This window comes from Lemur catta, chromosome 13 (assembly GCF_020740605.2).
Source record: "Lemur catta isolate mLemCat1 chromosome 13, mLemCat1.pri, whole genome shotgun sequence".
Lineage (NCBI taxonomy): Eukaryota > Metazoa > Chordata > Mammalia > Primates > Lemuridae > Lemur > Lemur catta.
In genome coordinates, this window is record NC_059140.1 from 11,049,317 (window position 1) to 11,071,515 (window position 22,199).

At 40.7% G+C, this 22,199-nt stretch overlaps 1 protein-coding gene across 1 annotated transcript in view; it reads left to right on the forward strand.

Annotated features, from left to right (window-relative positions):
* Positions 1–22,199, forward strand: part of TUBGCP3 (tubulin gamma complex associated protein 3) — an 86,312-nt gene that overhangs the window by 12,993 nt on the left and 51,120 nt on the right. Inside the window, exons 4-11 of the mRNA XM_045567660.1 lie at positions 3,658–3,735; positions 4,639–4,856; positions 6,784–6,956; positions 9,097–9,215; positions 9,932–10,057; positions 12,910–12,978; positions 13,310–13,442; positions 15,058–15,224. Of these exons, the coding sequence (XP_045423616.1) occupies positions 3,658–3,735; positions 4,639–4,856; positions 6,784–6,956; positions 9,097–9,215; positions 9,932–10,057; positions 12,910–12,978; positions 13,310–13,442; positions 15,058–15,224 (1,083 nt within the window). The remainder of the gene's footprint in view (positions 1–3,657; positions 3,736–4,638; positions 4,857–6,783; positions 6,957–9,096; positions 9,216–9,931; positions 10,058–12,909; positions 12,979–13,309; positions 13,443–15,057; positions 15,225–22,199) is intronic.

A 22,199-nucleotide genomic window follows, 5' to 3' on the forward strand; every position in this document is an offset into this window, starting at 1 on the left:
ATATTTTCCGAGTCTTCCTCTCTATTCCTATACATGAAGGCTTGCTCTTAAAACAAGTCTAAGTTTATTTGCTGACCATTTTGATTCATTAATTCAGTTTGACTTTGGATTAACTGTTTTAAGTATGGTTTTTTTCATACTTTTATAATATTTGCAGTATTATTTTTGAAATATTTTAACCTTTTTTGTACATTCATTTACAGGCAAATTGTTTCAAACTGCTGTATCATTTGCTTTTCTTAAATCTTTCTCCATTTTTAAGAACAACTGCTATACATGGAAGTTAAAAACACTTGGTGGTTGGATTTCACGTTTCCCCAGTCTTACAAGATCCCAAAAGGGAGAATTTCCTCCAGTGAAAGTGTTGTGTCTGTTAATATTGGCCATTGGATGAGAACACATTTAGGAACTTTGTAATGTAAAATGGTTGTCTTCTAAAATTTTGTTTGGAACTCTGAATGTTTATTCCTAAACATCAATGTTTTAAATAGTGACCAGCTTCCCAGGGCTAACTAAAAATCTAACTTGCTTGGTTTTTTTCATTGCATAGCTGACACAAGATGAAAAATATTAGGAAACAGTAGTATTACACTGGTAATTAAACAAAGTAGTAAAATATGTACAGGTTAGTAGCCTTACCATCATTTTGCTAAAATTACCTACTTCTTCAAAAGTGCAAAGGTTGTTGATATTATTTTTGTCCTGTCTTCTTAGTGGGGACCCCTCATTTATGTGTGTGTTGTGTATACCCTGGGGAGTAAGGGTCAGAGGTGCAGCTTACTGTTTGCTCTTGTTTTTAGACCTGGAGGAAGAAGTCAGGGACTGGAGGGCGGGTCTGAGTGTCACGTGGAGACGTGGGGAAGGTGCCATGTGGATCCTGGGCCGGACTCTGAAGTGTAGTTGACAGGGAAAGACTGCAAGGAGGAAGGGCGGCTCCTGAGGGGACTGGGCCAGGGTGAGGGGTAGGGCGTGGTGTGCAGGGGCTGTGGGCAGATAGCGGGTGGATGGCCCCTGTCAACGAGAGGGGCTCAGGACAGTGCCAGGGAAGCTGGGCTGAGCTGTGTGTGCCGGGATCTAGGTAAATGGCTGCCTTGTACCGATGTTTACTTCCATGTTCCTCTAGATCTCATGGAGTCCTAATATGTGTTTCTACATTTACAGTGCAGTTTGTGTACAGTTTTTAAAGTTTTATACCTGAGTTAGGTCCTTTAGTTTTCAGAAAAGCAGGTCTTAAGTGGCATAGGGTGGTATAAAGTGTCTGTGCTGCCAGATCTGTTGTGGAGATTCTGTTTGCTCCGTGGATCTATCTCTTCTCTCCCGCTCCTGCCCTGAGCTCTGGGGGGTCGGCGGTGCGGATTGCATGCCCGGGCCTAAGCACAGTGTGAGATTGTGGGGTGGGATAAGGCTGAGGCAGAGCTGTCGCCTCCTCTGCTGCCAGGCAGACGTTTGCCTGTGGCTTAGAGGTGCTCATGGGTGCCCTCCCTGGTCCCCAGCCCTGCGTGGTCCCCTCCCTGTTCCCACCCCGCTCCCTCAGGCCCAGGGGTGATGGTGGCTCCCTGTTGGTGGCGTTCCTGATGCTTCACCACCTCTCTGTTGTTTCTCTCTCCTGTCCACATCTGGGCACACGTTAAAAGCTCTTCAGCATACCAATCCTGGGTGTTTTGTACCTGTTCTTTTTATAGTAAAAAGTGCTGCCTCGCTCTTTCAATTTTGTTCATTTTTGGAACTTTCTGCACTCTTCACCCCCATGTACATCTTTTCTAAAATAAAAGCTGAGATTTTACCCTTGCGCTCTCTTACTACAGTACAGGTTTCCTGCCTCTTTCCTTGTGCCTGCTGGTCATCCGTACTCAGACAGTCCTTAGGAAATTCCCATAGGACTCACAGCTCGGCATCCTCAGAGCTGAAGGGAGCATTTCCCAGCGCTTCCTACCGCGTCCACCCATGTCCAACCTGCCTTTTCCTGTGCTCTCTCTCCGGAATGATGATATGCTCACCTCTTGCCCCAAATGAGCACCCTGGGTGTCTTCTGGACTCTGAGCCTTATTGGTTGTCTTTGTAAGGATGTCTCTCATTTGTCCCTTTGCAGTCAGGTAGATGTTATAGCTTTGTGATTTAGGTAAGTAATTTAGGTTTGATCCCTTTGTTCTCTCACTCGTGGAGTGAAGAGATGAATCTTGTCATGGTATGGCTGTGGCAGTGACAGGAGGTGATGTGTGTAACTCACCTGGCCCCGTAGGCACCCCTAAATGGCAGCTGCTGTTACTGACTGCTCTGTGACATGAAGAGCCTTGGGATCCCATGAAGAGAGCATCCCTTTGGGCCTGTATCCAAGTGAGTCTCTGAGCCTCCCAGGCTCTGGTACCTGCTCATGGGGGATTGCCAGGGTGACGTGAGTGACCATGTCCTCAGCTCACTGAGACCACCAAGTTCAGCTGCTCACCTTTCCCACCACATAACCGTGGTCTTCCTAGGCAGGCTCTCGCCTCTCACTTGGTCCCCTCCAGCCAGTCTGTGCCTGCCTCCCTGCAGGACCTCCCCACCTCCTCCACAGGCTTCCTGCTGTCCTCAGCCCCTTCTTCCCGCGTTGGTTTCCATCTGACTCCCAGCTTTAGCCTGATGGATCTGCTTTCTGTTCCCTTCTCTCCCTTTGCATGGCCCATCTTTCTAAGAGACTTGCGTCTCCTCTGGGAGTCGTGCATAAGCTGTGAAGTGCCATTTGTCACATTGCATCTGCCTGTTTCTCTGTTTACCACGAGATTAGACGCTACCCGGGTTTATCCTTGTGGCCTCAGCTGGTGAATCAGTTGAGTTTCTGTGTAAATCAATTTTTAAGTTAGTCAATAATTTAAATATTTGAGATGAGCTTACTCTTTAAAACAAACTTTCAGGGAATGTTTAATGTAATGAAGAGTTTCCATAATGTAAGAAACCATCCCATAGTTTGTTTTGTAAATAAAGATATTTATATATTCTAGCCTGTGCATGCAAAAGGTAAGGCTATATGAATAGAGTAGAATGCTGTGTAAATTCAAGGTAAAACGTACTGAGGTTTGGCAGCTGCTCTGTGTGTGAGTCGGCTGGTGTGAAACACAATGGGAAATTGATGAACTGTTTGCTAACCCTCACATGGAAACCTCGGGGTTAGCTATCCTGACAACTGTGTGCTTCAGAACCCAGTCTTGAGTTTAGGTATACATGATGCTGAGACTAACTCTTGCACTTTAGGATTCTTTTCGTATGTTCTATCTTGTGGCCTAAATGGGACATTGATAAAGGAAAAAAAAATTAACATGTTTTATGATGACATTTGTCTTATAATCACTGTGTTTGGGAAGTTATATGAATTATTTCAGGGAAGATGATACTGTTATTCAAGAAAAGGGTAATTTAGAAAACTTGTTCTCGTTAGGGATTTTGGAGTTAGCCTGTGGGATAGAGGACCTGAGGGTATTGATTGTGTGAGAAAGTTGTCTCTCGCCTTCTGAGGGGTGGTGCTTGTTCCATGCCTGAAGTGAACAGAGTTAGATTTGATGTCACCATGTGAATTTTAAAATGCATTTCTATTTTGGAAATAAATATAGTTTAGGAGAGAGGAAAATAAGACTGGAGAGTAATATAAAATAGTTCTTCAATATTCATTTTCTTTCTGAACAGGGAATTTTGAAAAACAAGTGGTCAATACTCTACCTCTTGCTGAGCCTTAGCGAGGACCCACGCAAGCAGCCAAGCAAGGTGAGCAGCTTTGCTCTAGCAATGTGGTGTCTCTTGTTGGGGCAATTGCACCAAATTTTGATAGGAATCACCTTCTGCGGGTAAGAAAATAATAGGAGAAAAGCGAAAGGCTTATCTAGTCCTGGAAGTCAAGGGCTTTCTTTTACCTTTTTTTAAAGAGCATTTTTGTCAGTGCATAGTTTCTGAAGATGTTTTTCGCAATTATTCAAATGTAACAATGGATGATTAAATAGAGAATAAATTGTTAGTTTTCAAAATGTTTGCTTCCTAAAGTTACTAATACCAGCACAGTCAGGTAATTCTTCAGGGACTGGAAGACGCTTGAGTTTCTTGTGGTTTCAGTTCTCTTTATGAACATCCATGACTCTTAGACCAATGAAGCTTTCTTGTCACAGTGTTCAGTTTTTGTCCTTTGAGGTATTTCAGAGAGCTATTGGCTGTTCCATGTCCCAGAGTATCATGTGATAAAATATTCTACGATAGACATTTGAGTACTCAAAAGCTGAAGAACATGAGTGAAAGAGTTACAGCTATCTCTAAAGCCTTAGTCTGAGCAATCATTATATAACAATATAAATACATAAATATAAGGCAAACATTATATAGCTATGCCAAACTTTTAAAAACTATTTGAGTTTCAGTTTGTTTGAATTTGGAATAAATAAGGTGTTTAGTTATCAGACAATGTGATAGTTGTTGGAGTTCAGAAAATTTTCTAAAACTTTATCAGTTTTGGCATATTTCAAAAGCATGTGAGCAAGTTATTGCTTAATAAAGAATGAAATCCAAATCTAGTCACAGAAAGAGAAGGAGAATATGAATAGAAATTATCTTTGTAGATTTGGGAAAACTCTTCTGTAATTTCCTATCTCTGTATTCCTGATGCATTTTTTGTATTTCCAGGTTTCTAGCTATGCTGCGTTATTTGCTCAAGCATTACCGAGAGATGCTCATTCAACTCCCTACTACTACGCCCGGCCTCAGAGCCTCCCCCTGAGTTACCAGGACCGGAGCGCCCCGTCAGCCCCGAGCTCTGGCAGCATGGGCAGCAGCGGCATCAGCAGTGTCAGCCTGTGCGGCCTCAGTGGCCCAGCACCAACGCCACAGCCTCTCCTTCCGGGGTAAGGCCAGGCTGATGTGTCCAGGCTCCTCCGTGCAGAAACAAATGCCTCAGGCCTCTCATTAGGCACCTGTGTTCACTGACAGCATAGGTAGGGCCTCAGATGTGCTGGGCACCGTTTCCCCTGGGCACTGTGTCCAGTATGCGCTGTCTCAAGGCGATCCTCCTTAGAGCTGCATCACGACAGGAATCCTTCCTACTTTGTAATCGTTAGAGCTGATCGTAAAAAGTCTCAGCCAGCTCTCACCTGTCAGTGGAGGTGCATGTTGTGAAGGACCTTGAAGGCGAGCTGTTCTCTCAAATGTGTGTCTCAGTGTATATGGGCCTCTTCATTCATGTATGTTTTTCTCTTCTTTGGATTCTTTAAAAAATCAGTAAGTAAAAGAAAATAAGGTTGAACTATCCACAAGTGCCAAGATCGTTAAACGAAGGGTTATGGCATTTTAGTGCATGTGAAGTAATATAAAAAGCAGGAATGCCCAGTGAAGATGTTGTATACTTGATCATTTACTAAGATGTCAAAATCATGTCCAAACATGTTTGAGGAAATACAGAATTTATGGTTGAGAATAAAGCAGGTGCCACTGTCATTAATGGACTCTAGAGCTTTGTTTTTGTTTTTGAATATACATTTCTATGTATAGATAAACAGGTGGCTTTTCTTTTTGCTGTAGTTGGTTTCTGGAAATCACATTAAGGCAGATTATCATAAAGTGGATATTTTTCCAGAAAAACGGTAACCAAGGATTCAGCATCAAATAAATGATGTTTTCCTTGTGAGCATAATGGGATTATAAATCATTTTGTGAGTTATAAAATTATGTTCAAGCTATTAGAGAATAGAATACGTGTACCACACCCTCTATATAGAAAACATTGTGCCTGCGAGAAGAGTACTCCACAGATTGAGTCTACAACTTGTGTTCTGGCCAAAGAGTAAACTGACATTCTCATCTCTACCTTAGAATTTGAAGTAGTTATTCTGTGTAAGCTGTATAGAGAACTTTGAACTGAAACAATCTTTTAGAATCGTTCTCTTTAATTTAGAAGTATACTCAAAGACACAGTTTTAGTAAATGTTGTTGACTTTTTTCCCCAGTGAGAATAGAATTAAACAAGGGTGGTTTCAGTTTTTCCTCGTCTCTCTTTGTGAGTGGATCGTAGATGGACCCACCAGTGTTGTACCACTACTAAATCAGAGCTCTGAACCCTGGAAGCAGTTGAGATTCTCAGTTTTGTGTTTTACAGTCCCAAGAAGTGGTATTTTTGCCACAGTTGTCAAAGCATATGTTGTTAGAAATCAGCTATCAGGTTCTTAGATTTTTTCCAAAAGCAACTTTGACATGTTTCAAAATTACTCAGAAACCATCTTGAATATGTATTTGCCTTGGATTTGATGTGTTTGTACGTGTTAGAGATTAATTGAAAATTGCAGTATCTCTTTTCCTAGCGAGCACCCTGAAGGCCAGAGACATGTGAGGACAAGCCTATTGGGCAGTGTTGGAGGGGATGAGGTTCCTCTGCTCAATAAATGTGGAGTAGGGGAAGGTGTTGATTTGAAGTTAATATCAGCAGAGAATTTCAAAGTGGTTATAGGTGGGTAATATATGTTATGTGTTTGTGAAGAAGTCAAATGGATTTTGATTTTTAGGGCAAGAAATAAGCATGGGAGGTGGCAGTAGGATGATTTTTAGCACTGCTATGTCAGGTCTGAGTGCGAGGTTAGGGATCCCAAGGAGGCTTGGGCAGTTTCTTGAGACTTATTGATGTATTTGGTTAGGGTAAATCAAGTTATCACCTATCTCAGATTTATGAGTTTATGTAATTCACTATAGTGATTACATAAGAAGAATTTCTAGGGATGTTTTTGTCTCTTCAGTGAATAGCCTGGTTATTTGAAGATATTAAATGTTACTTGTGTCTTTCAGACAGTCTCATCAAGCTCCTGGGGTAGGAGATTGCCTTCGACAGCAGTTGGGGTCACGGCTTGCGTGGACTCTAACTGCAAATCAGCCTTCCTCACAAACCACTACCTCAAGAGGTATCCCAAACACTGTTTCTCGGAACATGACACGGTCAAGGAGAGAAGGGGACACGGGTGGTGAGTAAGGATGTGTTTTTACATTGCTTTTCTTTGAACATTTAGGATTCGTCCGTTCCTTATTCTGAAATGCTGATCCAGGATCCCCACCTGAAGCTCTTTAGTGGTTTCCTGTTGTGCTCAGGGTGAAGCCCACAGTCCCTGATGTCCGTGGCCCTGGGGAGCCTGTCTGGCTTTGCACCTCATGCCACGGACTTTCCCCAGGGCCGTCTGCTTCGTGGCTGGTCATCCGTGTGGCCTCCTCCCTCTACTGCCGTCTGCTCTGCTCATCCTGAGCATGCTCTGTCTCTGTTCTCATCCTGCCTTTCTCCCTGGAGAGGCCATTTTATCCTTTAGTACTGCATATAATACAGGTTTGGAAGCACTGGTTACGGATCAGGTGAACAGCATTCTGACTCAATGTGGAAGGCTGGGTCAGGCCCTGGGGAAAAGTCACCTTCTTCCACCAGAGCCCAAATCCCATGGAGGAGCTGTGTCTGTCTTGTTCACAGTATCAGTGCCTAAAAGGAAGTTTGAGTTTCTTTCTTGAGAACACCACAAATAGCAGTGTTTGAAACATGAGTGCCCTGAAAATAGAAGATTGGGTTTTACTATTGGTTTATAATCTGTTTGTTGGTTCTGAAATTGACATAGGTGTTATCTGTCCTTGCATAGAATGCAAAGGTGAGGAGCATATGTTAGAACTGTGGGACATCCCGGAGTCCTTAGCCCTCTGCAGTAGGCTCCAGCATCTGCACAACTCTGCCTGTCCCTGTGTGTCCCTCGCCAGACTGTTGGGTTGTGTGTGACAGCTGTGGGTTCCTGGCTTAGCATGTGAGAGCTTTCACATTGAGTTAGAATGCTGTTCACCTGATCCATAACCAGTGCCTCCAAACCTGTATTCTATACAGTACTAAGAGATAAAATGGACTTAAAAATATACTGGATTAATCCAAAAGGAGCAGGAGAGGATGTACAAAGGAAAAAAGAACAGTGGAGTAAATAGAAAAATATAGCAATAAGGTCACTTTAAACCCAGACATATTAGTAATTATATTAAATGTGTGAATACTTGGTTTAAAGGACAGTCTTTTAAAAAAAATTCCATCATTCAAACAACTATGTATTGCTCACAGGAGACACAATTTAACTGTACAGATACAAATAGGTTAAAAGTAAATGGATGGAAAAATGATAGTCTGGTAAACACTGACTGTGAGAAAGAGGGGGCTATGTTAATACCAAAGTAGACTTAAGGAGTAGTATCAGGGTTAGAGGGACATTCAGAACAATGAAAGGGTCAGTTCTTTGGGAAGAAACAATAATCCTAAACCTGCATTCACCTCCTAACAGCTTCACAATACACAGAGCATAACTGACAAAACTGGAAAGAAAAATAGACAAACTCATAATTATAGTTAGATATTTCAACTTCTGTACTTAGTAACGAATAGAATAAGCAGACAAAAATAGTCAATAATGACGTGTAAGATTTGAACAGTATTATTAAGGAACTTGATCCAGTCAATCTTTATAGAACATCCCAGCCATGACTGTGCAGCACACACCTGTCCTCTTTGTCTGACGGTGCCGGCTTGGGTGGCTCTGGGAATGCTGACCCCAGACTGGGTACGCAGGCTGCTCTCTCCCCCAACTGATGTCTTGGATTTTAGGGTATTGCCTCCCCTTTTTTATTTTGGCCTAACACCCAAATTCAAACTTAGCTTTTGTTGAAAGGAATCGTGGAAACCATAAAGATCTTTTCTGTACTATTAACTCCTTTTATTTGGTGTTAGGAACTCAGGTTGGTGTATTTGCTATGTAGTAACCTCTTCCTCTAGACACACTCTATTAAGTAATTCATCCCTTTGTGCTTGGTTTGTGCTGCTACCTTGATTATATAGTAAGTTCCCACATAAAGCCTTGTCCTTTAAAAAGACCTTTCAATAAGAAATTGTGTGGTCTCCACGCCCTCTTCAGAAAGTCCTACTTTCTTTCTAAGAAACCTCAAGCTTTCTTTTTCATGTTGAGCCCATTTATCGAGTTTGTAAATTTTGTCCTGGTGGGAAATATATAATCTAAAGTTAAGTGTGCTATAAAGTCTATTTCATCTTAAGATGAGTTGTCTGATAATTGCTCTCTTTTAAAAATCATTTTGCAGGCACTATGGAAGTTACTGAAGCAGCTCTGGTAAGGGACATTCTGTATGTCTTCCAGGGCATAGATGGCAAAAACATAAAAATGAGCAACACTGAAAATTGTTACAAAGTAGAAGGAAAGGTACAGTAACATAAAATCTACATTAAAATTTTCAAAAAGAAAAAAATGTCATGAAGTCGAGATAGTGAGCTATTAATTTATAAAGTGGTATTGAGAGTTGCACCCAGTTTAAGTTCTGGTTTATGTTTCCCTGCCCAGTTTGTGGCTGTGTGATTTTGTCATGGGGCCCTTTGTAATTAATAAATATGTACTTCCTTTCTGTGTGTTTACTGATGTGGCTACCCCACCTGGCCGACTTCCACATCCTGCTACAGTGATGTCTGAGTTACCTGAGGACAGAGGTCCAGCTTGTCATCTTTGCCATTGGTACAGGATTCCAGATCAGGGATCTTTGGTTTTGTTTTCTTCTTCTAGAATCTGCCGTTCCCATGGCCCCTTCTGTGGTATAGTGTTGCACTCTGTCCCTTAGCCCTTTCAAAGAATACTGAAGTGGCAGACTGTGCCCTGCTAGGCATCAGCTACAGGTCCCAGGCAGTCATTCTACAGGGTGACTTGACATGAGCTCAACGTTCCCTTCACAGTGTTTAGTGTTGCTGTTGTCACCTGATGTTTTTTCTTTCCCTTTAATGATGGCATATTAATTACTTTTAACTTTTATGTATTGAAGCCTATGTATTATAATATTAATAGTAGACGCACAAGTGATTGAGAAAAATAATAATTGAAATTCTAGTATTGACTTTTAATTTTTAACTATTGATATATTTACTTTTTAGGCAAACCTAAGTAAATCTTTGAGAGATACAGCAGTCAGACTTGCTGAGTTGGGATGGTTACATAATAAAATCAGAAAATACACTGACCAAAGGAGTCTGGACCGTTCCTTTGGACTTGTTGGTCAGGTATGTTTGTTACTACTAGAATGTTTGGGATGCTGTTTACTTTGGGAAATGCTTAATCTACTTTAAATCTTACTATGAAAATAACTCTTAAGAGGGTTCTTTTAAAATAAAGCAGCTTCGATATTCAGCAACTATATCAGTTGGGATCCACTTAAGAAAGTAGAAGCCACCGTAGGTATTGACAAGGATCATGAAATATAGCAAATAGGTCGAAGTAGCTGTTGGAGGACTGTGAAAGCAAAAGAAAGCTGATGAAAACAGAGGTGGTAATAGGCAAAGAGAAGAGGCTGGGATTATCAGGTCCTGAAGCTTGGAGGAGGGCCCTGCAGAGGAATGCTCCCAGCTGCTGCCGTTTCCCAGGCGGCATAGGAGAAGCTGGAGATGGGAACCCACGCTGCTACTGCCTGCACCGCCATGGATGGGCACTGTGGTGGAGCAGCACATGGGCAGGAAGGAGCTGGGCTTCCCTCCTCCTGCTGGAACCAATGGGAGCAGCTAAGTTCTAGAGAATCTGCATCTCCACCGTCCCAGCCCTTCGTGGTTATGTGGCATATGGTTTTGTCCATAAGGTGATTCTTGGGCAGGAACTATTGCCAGTGAACTCTCCAGTGAAAATTACTGAGACAGAACCATCAGATAGTTGTGCCTTGTCAGCATGGCGTGGCACAGCACTGTGGCTAGTGAGTGGGAGCCATGCTTGAGCTTTGAGTTGAGCCAGGCCAGGTTCAGGTTCTGGCCTCACGCTTTAGTAGTGGTGGTGTCTTGCACGGGCTGCCTTGTGCTGGCCTTGGTTTCCTCATGTGCAGCGTGGAGGGCACGATGGCCTCCAGCACGGTGAGACAAGGGGAGCGTGCCCATACAGCCGATGGCCTGCTGCTGTTCTCCCTCTCTTCGGGCGGATGGCGAGGAGCAGGCCTGGGCTCCGCTGCCACCAACATTGAGTGACATTCTCGAGGCAACTGAATCTGATGGGCCATCCCTCCCAGGAGCAAGCTCTGAGGTCTATGAAGTCTTGTCTCCTCCCCCGAGGGACCATTTTATCATGTCTTTGTTTATTTCATCCCCTTAGCCACGCAAATTCCACTGATATTTACTAGTCAACTTCTAGACAAGCAAAACAAACAGATGAATACAAGAAAACTAAATAAACTACAATACAGACATTTTATTCCAGCAGACTAGTAATCATTGTAGTAGTATCATACTATTTTATATATAGCACTGAATGTTAAAGCCTCCTCTTTTATCGCCTTATTGATTCTCATGATAACTCTTAAAATTACCAGGGCAAATATGAATTGTCCCCACTTTGCAGCTGTGAAAATTGAATCTCAGAAGGTTTAATTGATTTAACCAAGTTGCCCTGACTAGTAGGGTGGCAGATGTGGGCCCAGGGTGTGACAAGTGACTTCCACTCTGGAGCTGTTTCCATTCTACTGCCACTACCTGCTGTTTAGAGTCACTGCTGTGTACCATCCAATTGCTGAAGAAACAATGGTTTAGTTTATTAGGCGAGTTATTAGTGCTGTCGTTGGGGTGATCACGTGTCCCCGAGAGCAGGGGGAAGTCCTGGTCTGTGCCCATAGTCCTGGTGTCCCCACTTACTCATCTTGAATACACATGGTGCTGGAATGCTGTCACTGTAATGTCATTATTTTTGTTTAGATTACTTATAAACTGACCTGCACACTCCTGTATACTTTTATATTCTACATGATAAGTGATTTGATGATTTTTAGTGATCAGCAGTTTTTTTGGTTCTTGAATTTTTGTGTGTGTGTCTGCCTGCCTGTGGAGGTGGCATGGAGTTCTGTAAACACAATGCTGTGCCTGAGCACCCTGTGCTAGCGCCTCCCTGCGTCTTCTCATTTATCCCTCCCTGGGTCAGTCAGCCAGCCAGGCTCAGGGCGGCGGGGGTGGGGTGGGGTGGGGCAGCGGACAGGGGAGGCCCGCGGTGGTTCCTGCAGTGGGAGCCCAGGGTTCACCCTAAGACCTTTTTCCAAAGTCTAGGGCATTTCTTCTTGCCGATCTCACTCTTGATGTATTCCTTTGTGTTTACAAAATTAGTATATTTTATATTCATTTTTATAGCTGAAAGGATGATAATGTTCACATTAGTGCTAGTCCACAAAACCACAAATATAGTAAAATAAACCAGTAGCTGGCTGATGATATATTGCTTTAACATGTGCAGAAAAGCATGGCACATGCATGCTTGCTTAAAGGGAGCAGGTTCGCCCCTTGCAGGCTGCGTCTCTTTAGGCTCTGGAAAAGCCAGGCTTCCCTGCGGGTTCTGGTCTTACATCCCAGAGTTCACAGCAAAGGCTCTAGTTGCAGGATGACCTACAGGTCTGTGAAGGTGCCTCTTGTAGGTCTGATCTGTCATTTTGACTTGACCCCTGTTTCATATTTAATGTTGGAAATGCACAAAGGAATTTGGGAAGGGAAGACGAGTAGTGCAAACAAAAAAAAATTAGGGGATTTGGCTTTGACTTGTCAATTTTTAAATTTTGTCAGTTAAGAATATTGCAAAAATTACATTTTAACTCTAGAAATTTAGAAGGGACATAATCTTAAAGGATCACTCTCTAAGGTGATTATGCTTTTAACTTCATGAAAACCATACTACATTTTTTTATTCCTCTTCTGCAATGTTTTTGCTTTTTGTACTAAGGAACAATAATTCTTGAATGTTATTAAAATATATATTGTGGTTAAAACTACTAGGCCATTAACAGAACTGGTATTTAGTTCACACTGAACTATGCCTGAGCTTTATCTGAAAGCATCATGCCTTTGCACTTAAAGTGAATCAGTGTCCTGCTTTAATTATACTTTTCCTGTCAAAACAGAGCTTTTGTGCTGCCTTGCACCAAGAACTCAAAGAATACTACCGATTACTCTCTGTTTTACATTCCCAGGTAAATATTTTGTGTTTATAATCTCCTCATGATTTGAACTGTTAGAAAATTGAAGATATATAGGATATTTTAAGTTACTTCATATATTTTAAAATACAGCAATCTGTTTCATAATACTATTTGTAAGATCCGAGTATCTATCAACTTTCAGTGTATGTTAGAGCCAATTAGTTGCTAATTTTTAGGGTCCTGTCTACCATTTAAAGGCCACTTGTATCTTAAAGGTACTATTGTTTTCTCTAAGGTTACCTTATATTCACTTTGTGTGGATTAAGAAATGTGATGTGTTCAGTTATTTGTACTTAAACATTCTGTCTTCATTGTTTTTCAGCTGCAGCTAGAGGATGATCAGGGTGTGAATTTGGGACTTGAGAGTAGTTTAACACTGCGGCGCCTCCTCGTTTGGACGTACGATCCCAAAATAAGACTGAAGACCCTTGCAGCCCTGGTGGATCATTGTCAAGGTCACTTTGTGTTTCTTTTGCTTTATTTCAGAGCTTGTTTGGGCGGGGGAGTACCATCCAGTTTTGCTTTTTGTGTACTGCCCTTTTGTGTCTTAATGGCCGTAAGTATGTGGATTGAATACAAGTTAATAACTGTGGACTTAGAGGGAAAATAACCGGTTGCCAGCACGGTCCAGCATTTATACTTGTAGAAGTTCTGCGTGTCACGGGAATGCAGGCAGGAAGGAGGAGAGGATTTCTCCTTTTTGTGGTCCTCAGTGTTAGGACTCTTGACATCTGCTCCTCTGAACTTGTCTCCTAACTGGCAGCTTGTCCTGGCATTTCATTTTTTTCTTTCTTTCCTTCTAAGATTAGGGGCATGTCCGTGTTTGCTGTCTCCATGTTGCAAATTTCCATATTTGCATGTCTAGTTTAGGCTTCTCTTGGGCTGTAGGTCCTATATTTCTATTTGTCTTCTGAACATTCTTTCTCACTGTGCTACCTTAGCCAAGAATCTCTTTGTCTTTTTTCTCCTTTGTAACATTGGGATCCTAATGGTGGTTACCTCTTAGGGTTGTTAGGCCTGCATGGGGATGGACTCCTCGCTCGCTGCCATCCTCTGTCCTGGGTGATTCCTGGGACCTGGAGGTCCATGTTCATGGCCACACTGTCCGTACCCTCCTCCCTCTTGGCAGTTCCCTCAAAAAACAAAGAAGTTGCACACAGGAAATAAATACCTTGGTTTTCTCCAGGTACCAGCACTCCTCTACGGTTGAGTTCCCACCAGCTTCCTCCTAACCTTCCTTCCAGCGCTCTGGCTCTCTGTGTCCAGCTAGCCGCTGGAGCCTTGTCCCTGCCGCACTCTGGTCATCTGTGCTCTATGCGTGCTCTATGGGTGCTGTTGTAGGAACTGCTAATTTACCCCGGTTTTCTGCCTTACCACCCCACTCTGTGCACACCTGCCAGAGCAGTCTTCAGGACAGGGCAGGCCAGTCCTGTCCTTTCAGTCTTTCAGTGATCTGATAAAATCTTGGATTCTCAGCATAATGTCAGGAAGTCTTACTGTGCTTACATTCCTGGACCTGATTTTTGCTGTTCCCAGTGCTTCACATGCAGCTCTTTGCCGGGGTACGAGAGTTGTTCTTTCAACAGAAACCAGCATTTTTCACATGTGTTGCAGCCAGTTAATAGGTTATAGTATCAGTTAGTGAGACTAGGGTATTACACCAAAAAAAGTATAAGTATTGGTTTATAGAACTTTTGTTTTTTATATATATTTGTGTACTGAGTTGCAGTACGAAGTGTGAATCTTGACATGTCTCAGTTAAAAAGCTGTGAGAAGTCATGTGAACTCTAGGTCATGTAGCTAGTTGCTTTTTGCTGCTGAAAACTCCTTAACAGTCATAAAGGGAGAAGTGACTGCCTGGGGTTTTGGAAAAGTTAAGGTTTTCCAGGTCAGAATCTCGGTCTCTAGGACCCGGACTCATTATATGTTACTGCTGCTTCTAGGTCTAAAGTGGCTTCAACTGTCAGGAAATGAATGCACTTTATCTCGATTACTTGGCCATCTTTTGTTAGTGTGAAGTGATTGGTTTGTCCTTGTAAATTTGGGTGTTTTCCCCCATTTCCCCCCCAGGAAGGAAAGGAGGTGAGCTGGCCTCGGCCGTCCATGCCTACACGAAAACAGGAGACCCGTACATGCGGTCCCTGGTGCAGCACATCCTCAGCCTTGTGTCTCACCCCATCCTGAGCTTCCTCTACCGCTGGATATACGATGGGGAGCTTGAGGACACATACCATGAAGTAAGGAGTGACGTGTGCTTCTGAGACTTGGGTTTAAAAGCATGGACACTCAATCACTCTTTTTTTTTTCCCCATGATTTCCATTTTCTCTTAACAGGAGTGCGACTGCACTTCATTTGAATGCTGTGCACGGTTTGCACAATGCTTTGAAAGCCAGTTATCTCATTGACAACACATTTGTATTTGGTTAGTGGAAAAGTGTTATCCCAGTTTGAACAGTGAAGAACTCAGCAAGCCAAACCTCTTGTCTGAGCTTACTAGCAAGTTGATGGCAAAGCAAGGACTAGGTCTCCTGAGTGCTAGCGCAGTTTCTTTGTGGGGCAGTATTACGGGTTCTGTTGCCTTGCATGATTCCTTTATAAACTCACTCTGGCTAACTGTGGTACTGACAGTTTAAGTGAAACAAGCTATTTGTATGTGTATTGCAATACTGTCAGTTCTGCTATAATGCAACATATGTTTCTTAAAAATCATTGTTATGCAAAATCACGCAATAAAACCAGAGGGGCTTTGGTGCGGAGTAGGGTGAGGGCACCGCACTCAGAACCTTTGTCAGCAACAATGAAAAAGCAGAAAGGTGGTGACCTAATAATATGTGCGAAATGGTTAAGAAACACCTAAATACTACAATAAATATGATACTGACCTTGAAAAAAGCCCTGACATTTGCTTGTGGAAGTCAGCCTTGGGGTCTGCAGATCATGTGTTTTGTGAAGAGGGGAGGGCCGGCATCTGAGACAGGACGCTGGCACGGGATGCGCTTATGTTGAGGTGGCAGGTGTGCCCTGTGTGTGGGCTCAGCTGGCTGTTGCCTGAGCTCGCCTACTATTTCTTTTGGATGAACTTGCACGTAGCAAACATGAAGTTTGCATTATGTTCAGATTGTTTCCTGACTTATCGGTTGTGCTGTTATGTTATTGTTTTTAAAACAAACATTATAGCAGAACCGACGGTATATGGTAGTTTGTGTGTGTGCGTCTGAAACACATGAACAGCACTGCACATGTGCATCTATGTCATGCAGGTTGCTCAGTCTGTCTCGTAGCTCTTTCCGTGACAGTGTACGTAGTTTTACTTTATTATTGCGCACTGTTTCACCGTGTGGACAGGTCCATTTTTATTGAGCAGCTCTTCTGTTGGTATAGATTGTATTCCTTATAGCTTTTAATGTTGTGAATATTATTAAAATGAGCATCCTGTCATGTGCCTCCCTGCAAATACTTAGGTGTTCTCCATGGCAGATGCTGGGAGGTGGCACTGCGGGGCGGGGGGTTCATGCTTCCTGCCGTTGTGAACACTGGAGTGGCTCTCTCAGCTGGCTCTATTGCCAGCTTTCTCTTAGGGTGCTTGTTCCTCCATCCTGGTCAATACATTGTATTCCCCAACATTAATAAAAATATTTTCATCTAAAGTATGAAGTGTGACATTGCACTACGGTGTTGATTTGTATTTGCCTGGTTACTAGTGAGACTGATCTGCTTTTCGTGCTTATTGGTTATTTTTAGTTCTTTTAATTGCCTGTTTGTATCCTTTGCCCATTTTCCTGTGGATTTGTTTTTTTTTTAGGATAGAATCATGGATTATTTTATATATCTGAGTATCTTGTATATATAATTGTACTTTTAAAAATTATTATTTTAACTGTTTATTTTCACATTATTTCAGACTTATAAAAAAGTTATAAGAATAGCATGAAGAATTATTTTACTATTGAGTGAGACTTAACTGACTCCCTAAAAGTTTTACCATTTTTTATCATATACTAAATTCCCCTGTTTACCCAAGTGTATTTCTGGACTCTCTTTTTTTCTGTTTTTGTTTGTCAGTATTATTTAAGTAACTCCACTTTATGGTTTGAAATCTGGTAGAGACAGTCCTTACCCTTTGTTCTTTTTATAGTCTCTCTGGTTTTTTTTGAGACAAGGTCTCGCTCTGTCACCTGGGTTACAGTGCGGTGGCATCATCGTAGCTCACAGCAACCTCAAACTCCTGGGCTCAAGTGATCCTGCTGCCTCAGCCTCCTGAGTAGCTGAGACTACAGGTGTGCACCACCACACCTTGCTAAATGTTTTGTAGAGATGGTTGCTATCGTTGCTCGGGCTGGTCTCAAACTCCTGGCCTCAAGCGATTCTCCTACTTCAGCCTCCCAAAGTGCTGGGGTTACAGGTGCAAGCCACTGTGCCCGGCCCTCTCTGTTGTTTTTGCACGTTTATACTTAGATGTGAATCAGCCTGTCAATTTTGCTAAACATTTTTTTTTTAATTTTTATAGGGATTGCTTATTGAATTGTAGATTAAGAATGTAAATCTACAATTTAGCAAAGGGAACCTATGTTCCCTTTGCTAAATTAACTATCTTTTCAAAAAAATATGAATTGAAAACTTTGAACAGTGTTATGTTTTTATTTTACTATTGATTACCTTAAAGTTTTTCAAAGCTTTTTGAACCTATATCCTTCTAAATGTTAAAGTCATGAATAAACTAGTTTGTTTAATCTCTTACGCTGTTAAGGTGAGGAATTTCTTACCTCTCCCAGGTGTTGCATTCCTGCATACCTCCATACACTTAATCTCTATTGTTTTCTTTTGATCTAGGTTATTTTATTATTTTTGATTTTTTTATATGCAATTTGTAAAAATTGCCTTGCCTTTCAATAATTTGTTTTGCATTTAGATTTACATCAATTATTTATAGTTATATATCTGCGTCTAGCTGGTATTATTTACCACGAAGTTCAACAATTGTAACTTTTATTGAGATATGCATATGGAAGAGTGCACAAATTGTAAGTTGTAACACTTAACACTTAAAAAATAAGCCACCAACCAGGTTAGGAAACAGCACCTATCAGCACCCCATCATGTCCCTGTCACTGCCCTCTTCTCCTTAATGGTACACATCATTCTCACTTCAGGCACTGTAGTTAGCTTTGTATTATTTTAAATTTTAGGTGGAATCATAGTGTTCATATTAAAATACATTTACATGCCCTCTGTAGGGAAGAAAACTTTGTATTCATCAGAGTTAAGTTTGATTATTTTTAGGTCTATTTCTGGAAAGCATCATAAAATTTTTTAATTAGAACTTTAAGTCAGACTTAGTTTTTCAAGATTAAATGGAGACTTAAGGTTCTTGTAGTCTTCAGTTTTTATTCTCAGGATGGTAAGGTGGTAAGGAAACTTTTAGGTATTGGCTTTTCTTTTTCTTTGATAGAGTAAGACTTGTCATTTTTACTGCATTTGGGTTCTATTATTTCATAATTACAGGATGAGGTGAAGTTTGGAAGCTGTTTAAAAACCTGCGCAGTTGAATCTCCTGACCATTATCACAATAAGGCAAATTATCTGAGTTTTAAAAAGTTGTTTGAGTTTATGGAAGTATGAGTGATTTTGTGATTATAATTTGTATACTGTCAGCTTAGCTATGTAGATTTATAAGAAACACCTTGACCAACTTATAAACCAGAAATAAAATGGTGTACAGACAGTCCCCGAATTACGGACAACCCGACTTGTGGCATTCCTTACTTGGGAACGGGTTCCCAAGGCTCTCCGTAACGATAATTTATAATGAAATAATTAAATTAATAATTCAGAAATTAGTTTCTTCTGTGCGTGTAAACAAACTCGCATGGCATAAATAAGGTTTGTTGGCACAGTATCTTTATGCCCACAGCAAGTCTCTGTTTCTGTGGTTGCTTACACACAGCATTACTTTCGTCTTTTTTGTTCCATTTTGTGAGATTGTTTACCCTGATGACCACAATTCCAAAGTGAAAGTCCACTGCAAGTTCAGGTGAGCCTGCATTAAAGAGAAAGGTGATTCTGTTGGAAACAACAGTAGAAATAATTAAGCATTCGGAGAAAGGCCAGATGCCATCACTCATTGGGAGAGCATCAGGCTTCAGTGCTCAACTGTCTGAACAATTGTAAAGATAAAGTCAGAATAACAGAATATGTGAAAGGCAGTGCTCCAGTGAAAGCATCAGTTATTACTAAGCATCGTAGTGGATTAATTATTGAAATGGGAAGGCTATTTAATGATTTGGTTAGAAGATCAAAAGAAGCATAACATTCTTATAGCCTAGGAATTAAAAGAAAGAGCACAACAGTTTCTGTAACTTACTGTAACAGTCAGTCCAGGTGCTATTATTATTATTATTATTATTACAGTATTACACTGAATTATTATTACATAGGAGCCATCACACCATTGTAGTTATTATGACCTTATATGCACTGTTCACCAGGGATCCGAGTTACATGCAAATCCGGCTGAAAGACATTTTTGGGATGGTATTTTGTCCATAACCCAGGGACCGCCTATGTTATTGTTTTCAGTTTTGATGCTCACCTTTCTATCACACATTAAAATTGTACCCTACAGAACTAAAAAATAATCTTTTCAGGCAACCTTTAAAAATCAGCATTGTAAAATGATAAAAATAATTGTACATTTTTATTTAATAATCTGTATCCTACTCTCCTATCCAGTAGTTAATATTCAATCATCATATGAATTTGGGTGATTTAACTTTTTTAATGACTGCTGATCAACTGATTTCGTAAGCCTGATTTTCCATAGAGGTTGGAGTAGGAATTGTCTGGATCTTTATACTACTAGGATATGTATAGCTAATAACTAAAATGAGAGTCAAAGCCACAAGCTATCTTTTTTGAGTTTATTACTTAATTTCTAATTTGTAATACTTTTTTGTTCTTGAGAAAATATTAGTGTACATTTTCTAGCATCCAGGTTTTTAAAATAGTCCTGCAGTGAACCACCAATTCTTTATTGATTGCCTCCATTATGTGTTATTCAGACTTACATATTTATTTCTTTTCTGGATAGTAATTATGAGACTGAAGAGTTGGTAGGGAATGTGGAGAGAACTGGGCAAAAAACTGTGATTGATTTTCCTCTAGACTTCTTTCTCTCACGTTCTTAAACATTGATTCCCTGAGGTGGGCCAAGAGCAGACCCCAAGACTAGTGCCATTTAAATCTGGGACACTTCTTTGAAGAACTCGTTTCTTAGGATATGTATAAGGCAAACTTTCAGTTTTTATTTATTTAAAAATAAAATACTAAATAAGTACCCATGTCTATCGAGTACAATATTAGAATTAGTATCTCAACATTATCACTTAGCAAACTTAGCTCTTGCCTCATCGGCAAGGTTTTTTTTTTTAAATTTTTAAATGTTTTTCTTTTGATTTAATTTTAGCCTTCTAGAAAAGTTGCAAGAATTATGCAGAACATTCCCAGGTACCCCTTCCCCCAGTTACCTGAATACTGACATGTTATGACATTGATTTCATCCCCCCCCTCCTTTTTAAAAAAAAAAAAATTCTGTATTTACTGATGCATATATACTTAAGATCTAAGGTTAGATAGAGCTTCAGAAGTTCAAGGTTTGTAATTTCTTTATTTGCTATTTTGTCCACCTAACCCTTTATATCCCAGATGCTCTTGTTTGGCATCACTAGTTTTGCTTGTGGAGTTTTTCAAAAATGCATCATGGTTGATAGAGCTAAAATTAATCTTTCTTGACATAAGCATATCGTGTCCTTTGTTGTGGGCCTGCTGTGCTGGATACTGCAGTGTCAGTGGGCTTATCCCACCTGCCAGTTTATCTTGTTATAACTCATCTGACAACTTGACCTCTGTGGGGTAGAGCTTAAGAGCTTTGGTTCTGAAGTTGTGGCTCCCTCAGTTCTTGACAGCTCTGTATCCTGCGTGACTGCCTTCACCTCCTTGAGCCTTCCCTTCCATGTCTTCCAGATACACCTGTCTCATGAGATTTGTGTGTGAGAGAGGGTTGAGTCAGACACGTAGTGAGTGTGCAATATGTAGTCTGCTGTGACTTTAAGGAGAACTTAGGGTAGAATTTGAATATCTTCTATCTCCAAGGTGTCTATGGCCTTTCTCTTATTTATTTGTAGTTCTCTGACATCTCCGTTTTCTGTTAGATCCTAAATTTGTAAATATTCATTTAAGTCTCTGATTACTTTTAGGAAGATTCTCTTTAGTTTAATATATTTACCATAAAAATTTGGTAGTTTAGGGAATTACATTGTGTGCTTGATCATTATGTAATTAAAATTTAGGGATTTTGTCTCTTTGGTTTCGATGTTGGTTAATTTTTCCTCAGTCTGCCTAAAGTGAATTATAACTAGGTTGTAAAATTACATTTCTTTAAGTGTATGGTTAACTCTAAGTAACTCTCCATGAACTTTTATAATAATCCATTTAATAATAATTCTTTGAATATCTGCATAAGGAAATGCTACTTTCTGTAATCAAAAGAAAGTGTAAAATATCAATAAAGAGATAGGAATAAAAAGGAACCAACCAGAAATTCTGGAGTTGAAAAGTAAAATAACTGAAGAGAAGAAAATCACTAGTGGAGCTCGGCAGATGTGAGCAGGGAGGAGAAAACCAGCAACCTGAATGTGGGCAGCGGAGGTTATCTGGTCTGAGAAGAGAGTAAAAAGGAAGGCAAAGGAGAGCCTGAGAGACTATTGCATGCAAATTTGATGAAAAACGTTAATCTATACATTCTAGGAGCTCAAAAAACTCAAAAGTAGGACAAACTCAGAGATACACAACAAGACACGTTACAAGTTGAATATCCCTTATCAGCAAGGGGACAGAAGTTTTGGATTTTGGATTTTTTGGATTTTGGAATGCTTGCATTATACTTAACAGCTCAGCCTCCCTAATCCAAGAATCCAAAATTTGAAATGTTCCAGTGTACCTTTCCTTTGAACATCACATTGGCACTGAAATTGTTTCAGATTTTGGAGCATTTTGGATTTTAGATTTTTGGAGTAGAGATACTCAGTCTATATAATCAAGACTGTAGAGAGCCAACAATGAGAGAAAATCTTTATAGCAAGCAGCAAGTGGGAAAACTCATCTCTTACTAGGGATGCTCAGTAAGATCAACAGCTGATTTCTCATCAGAAACCAT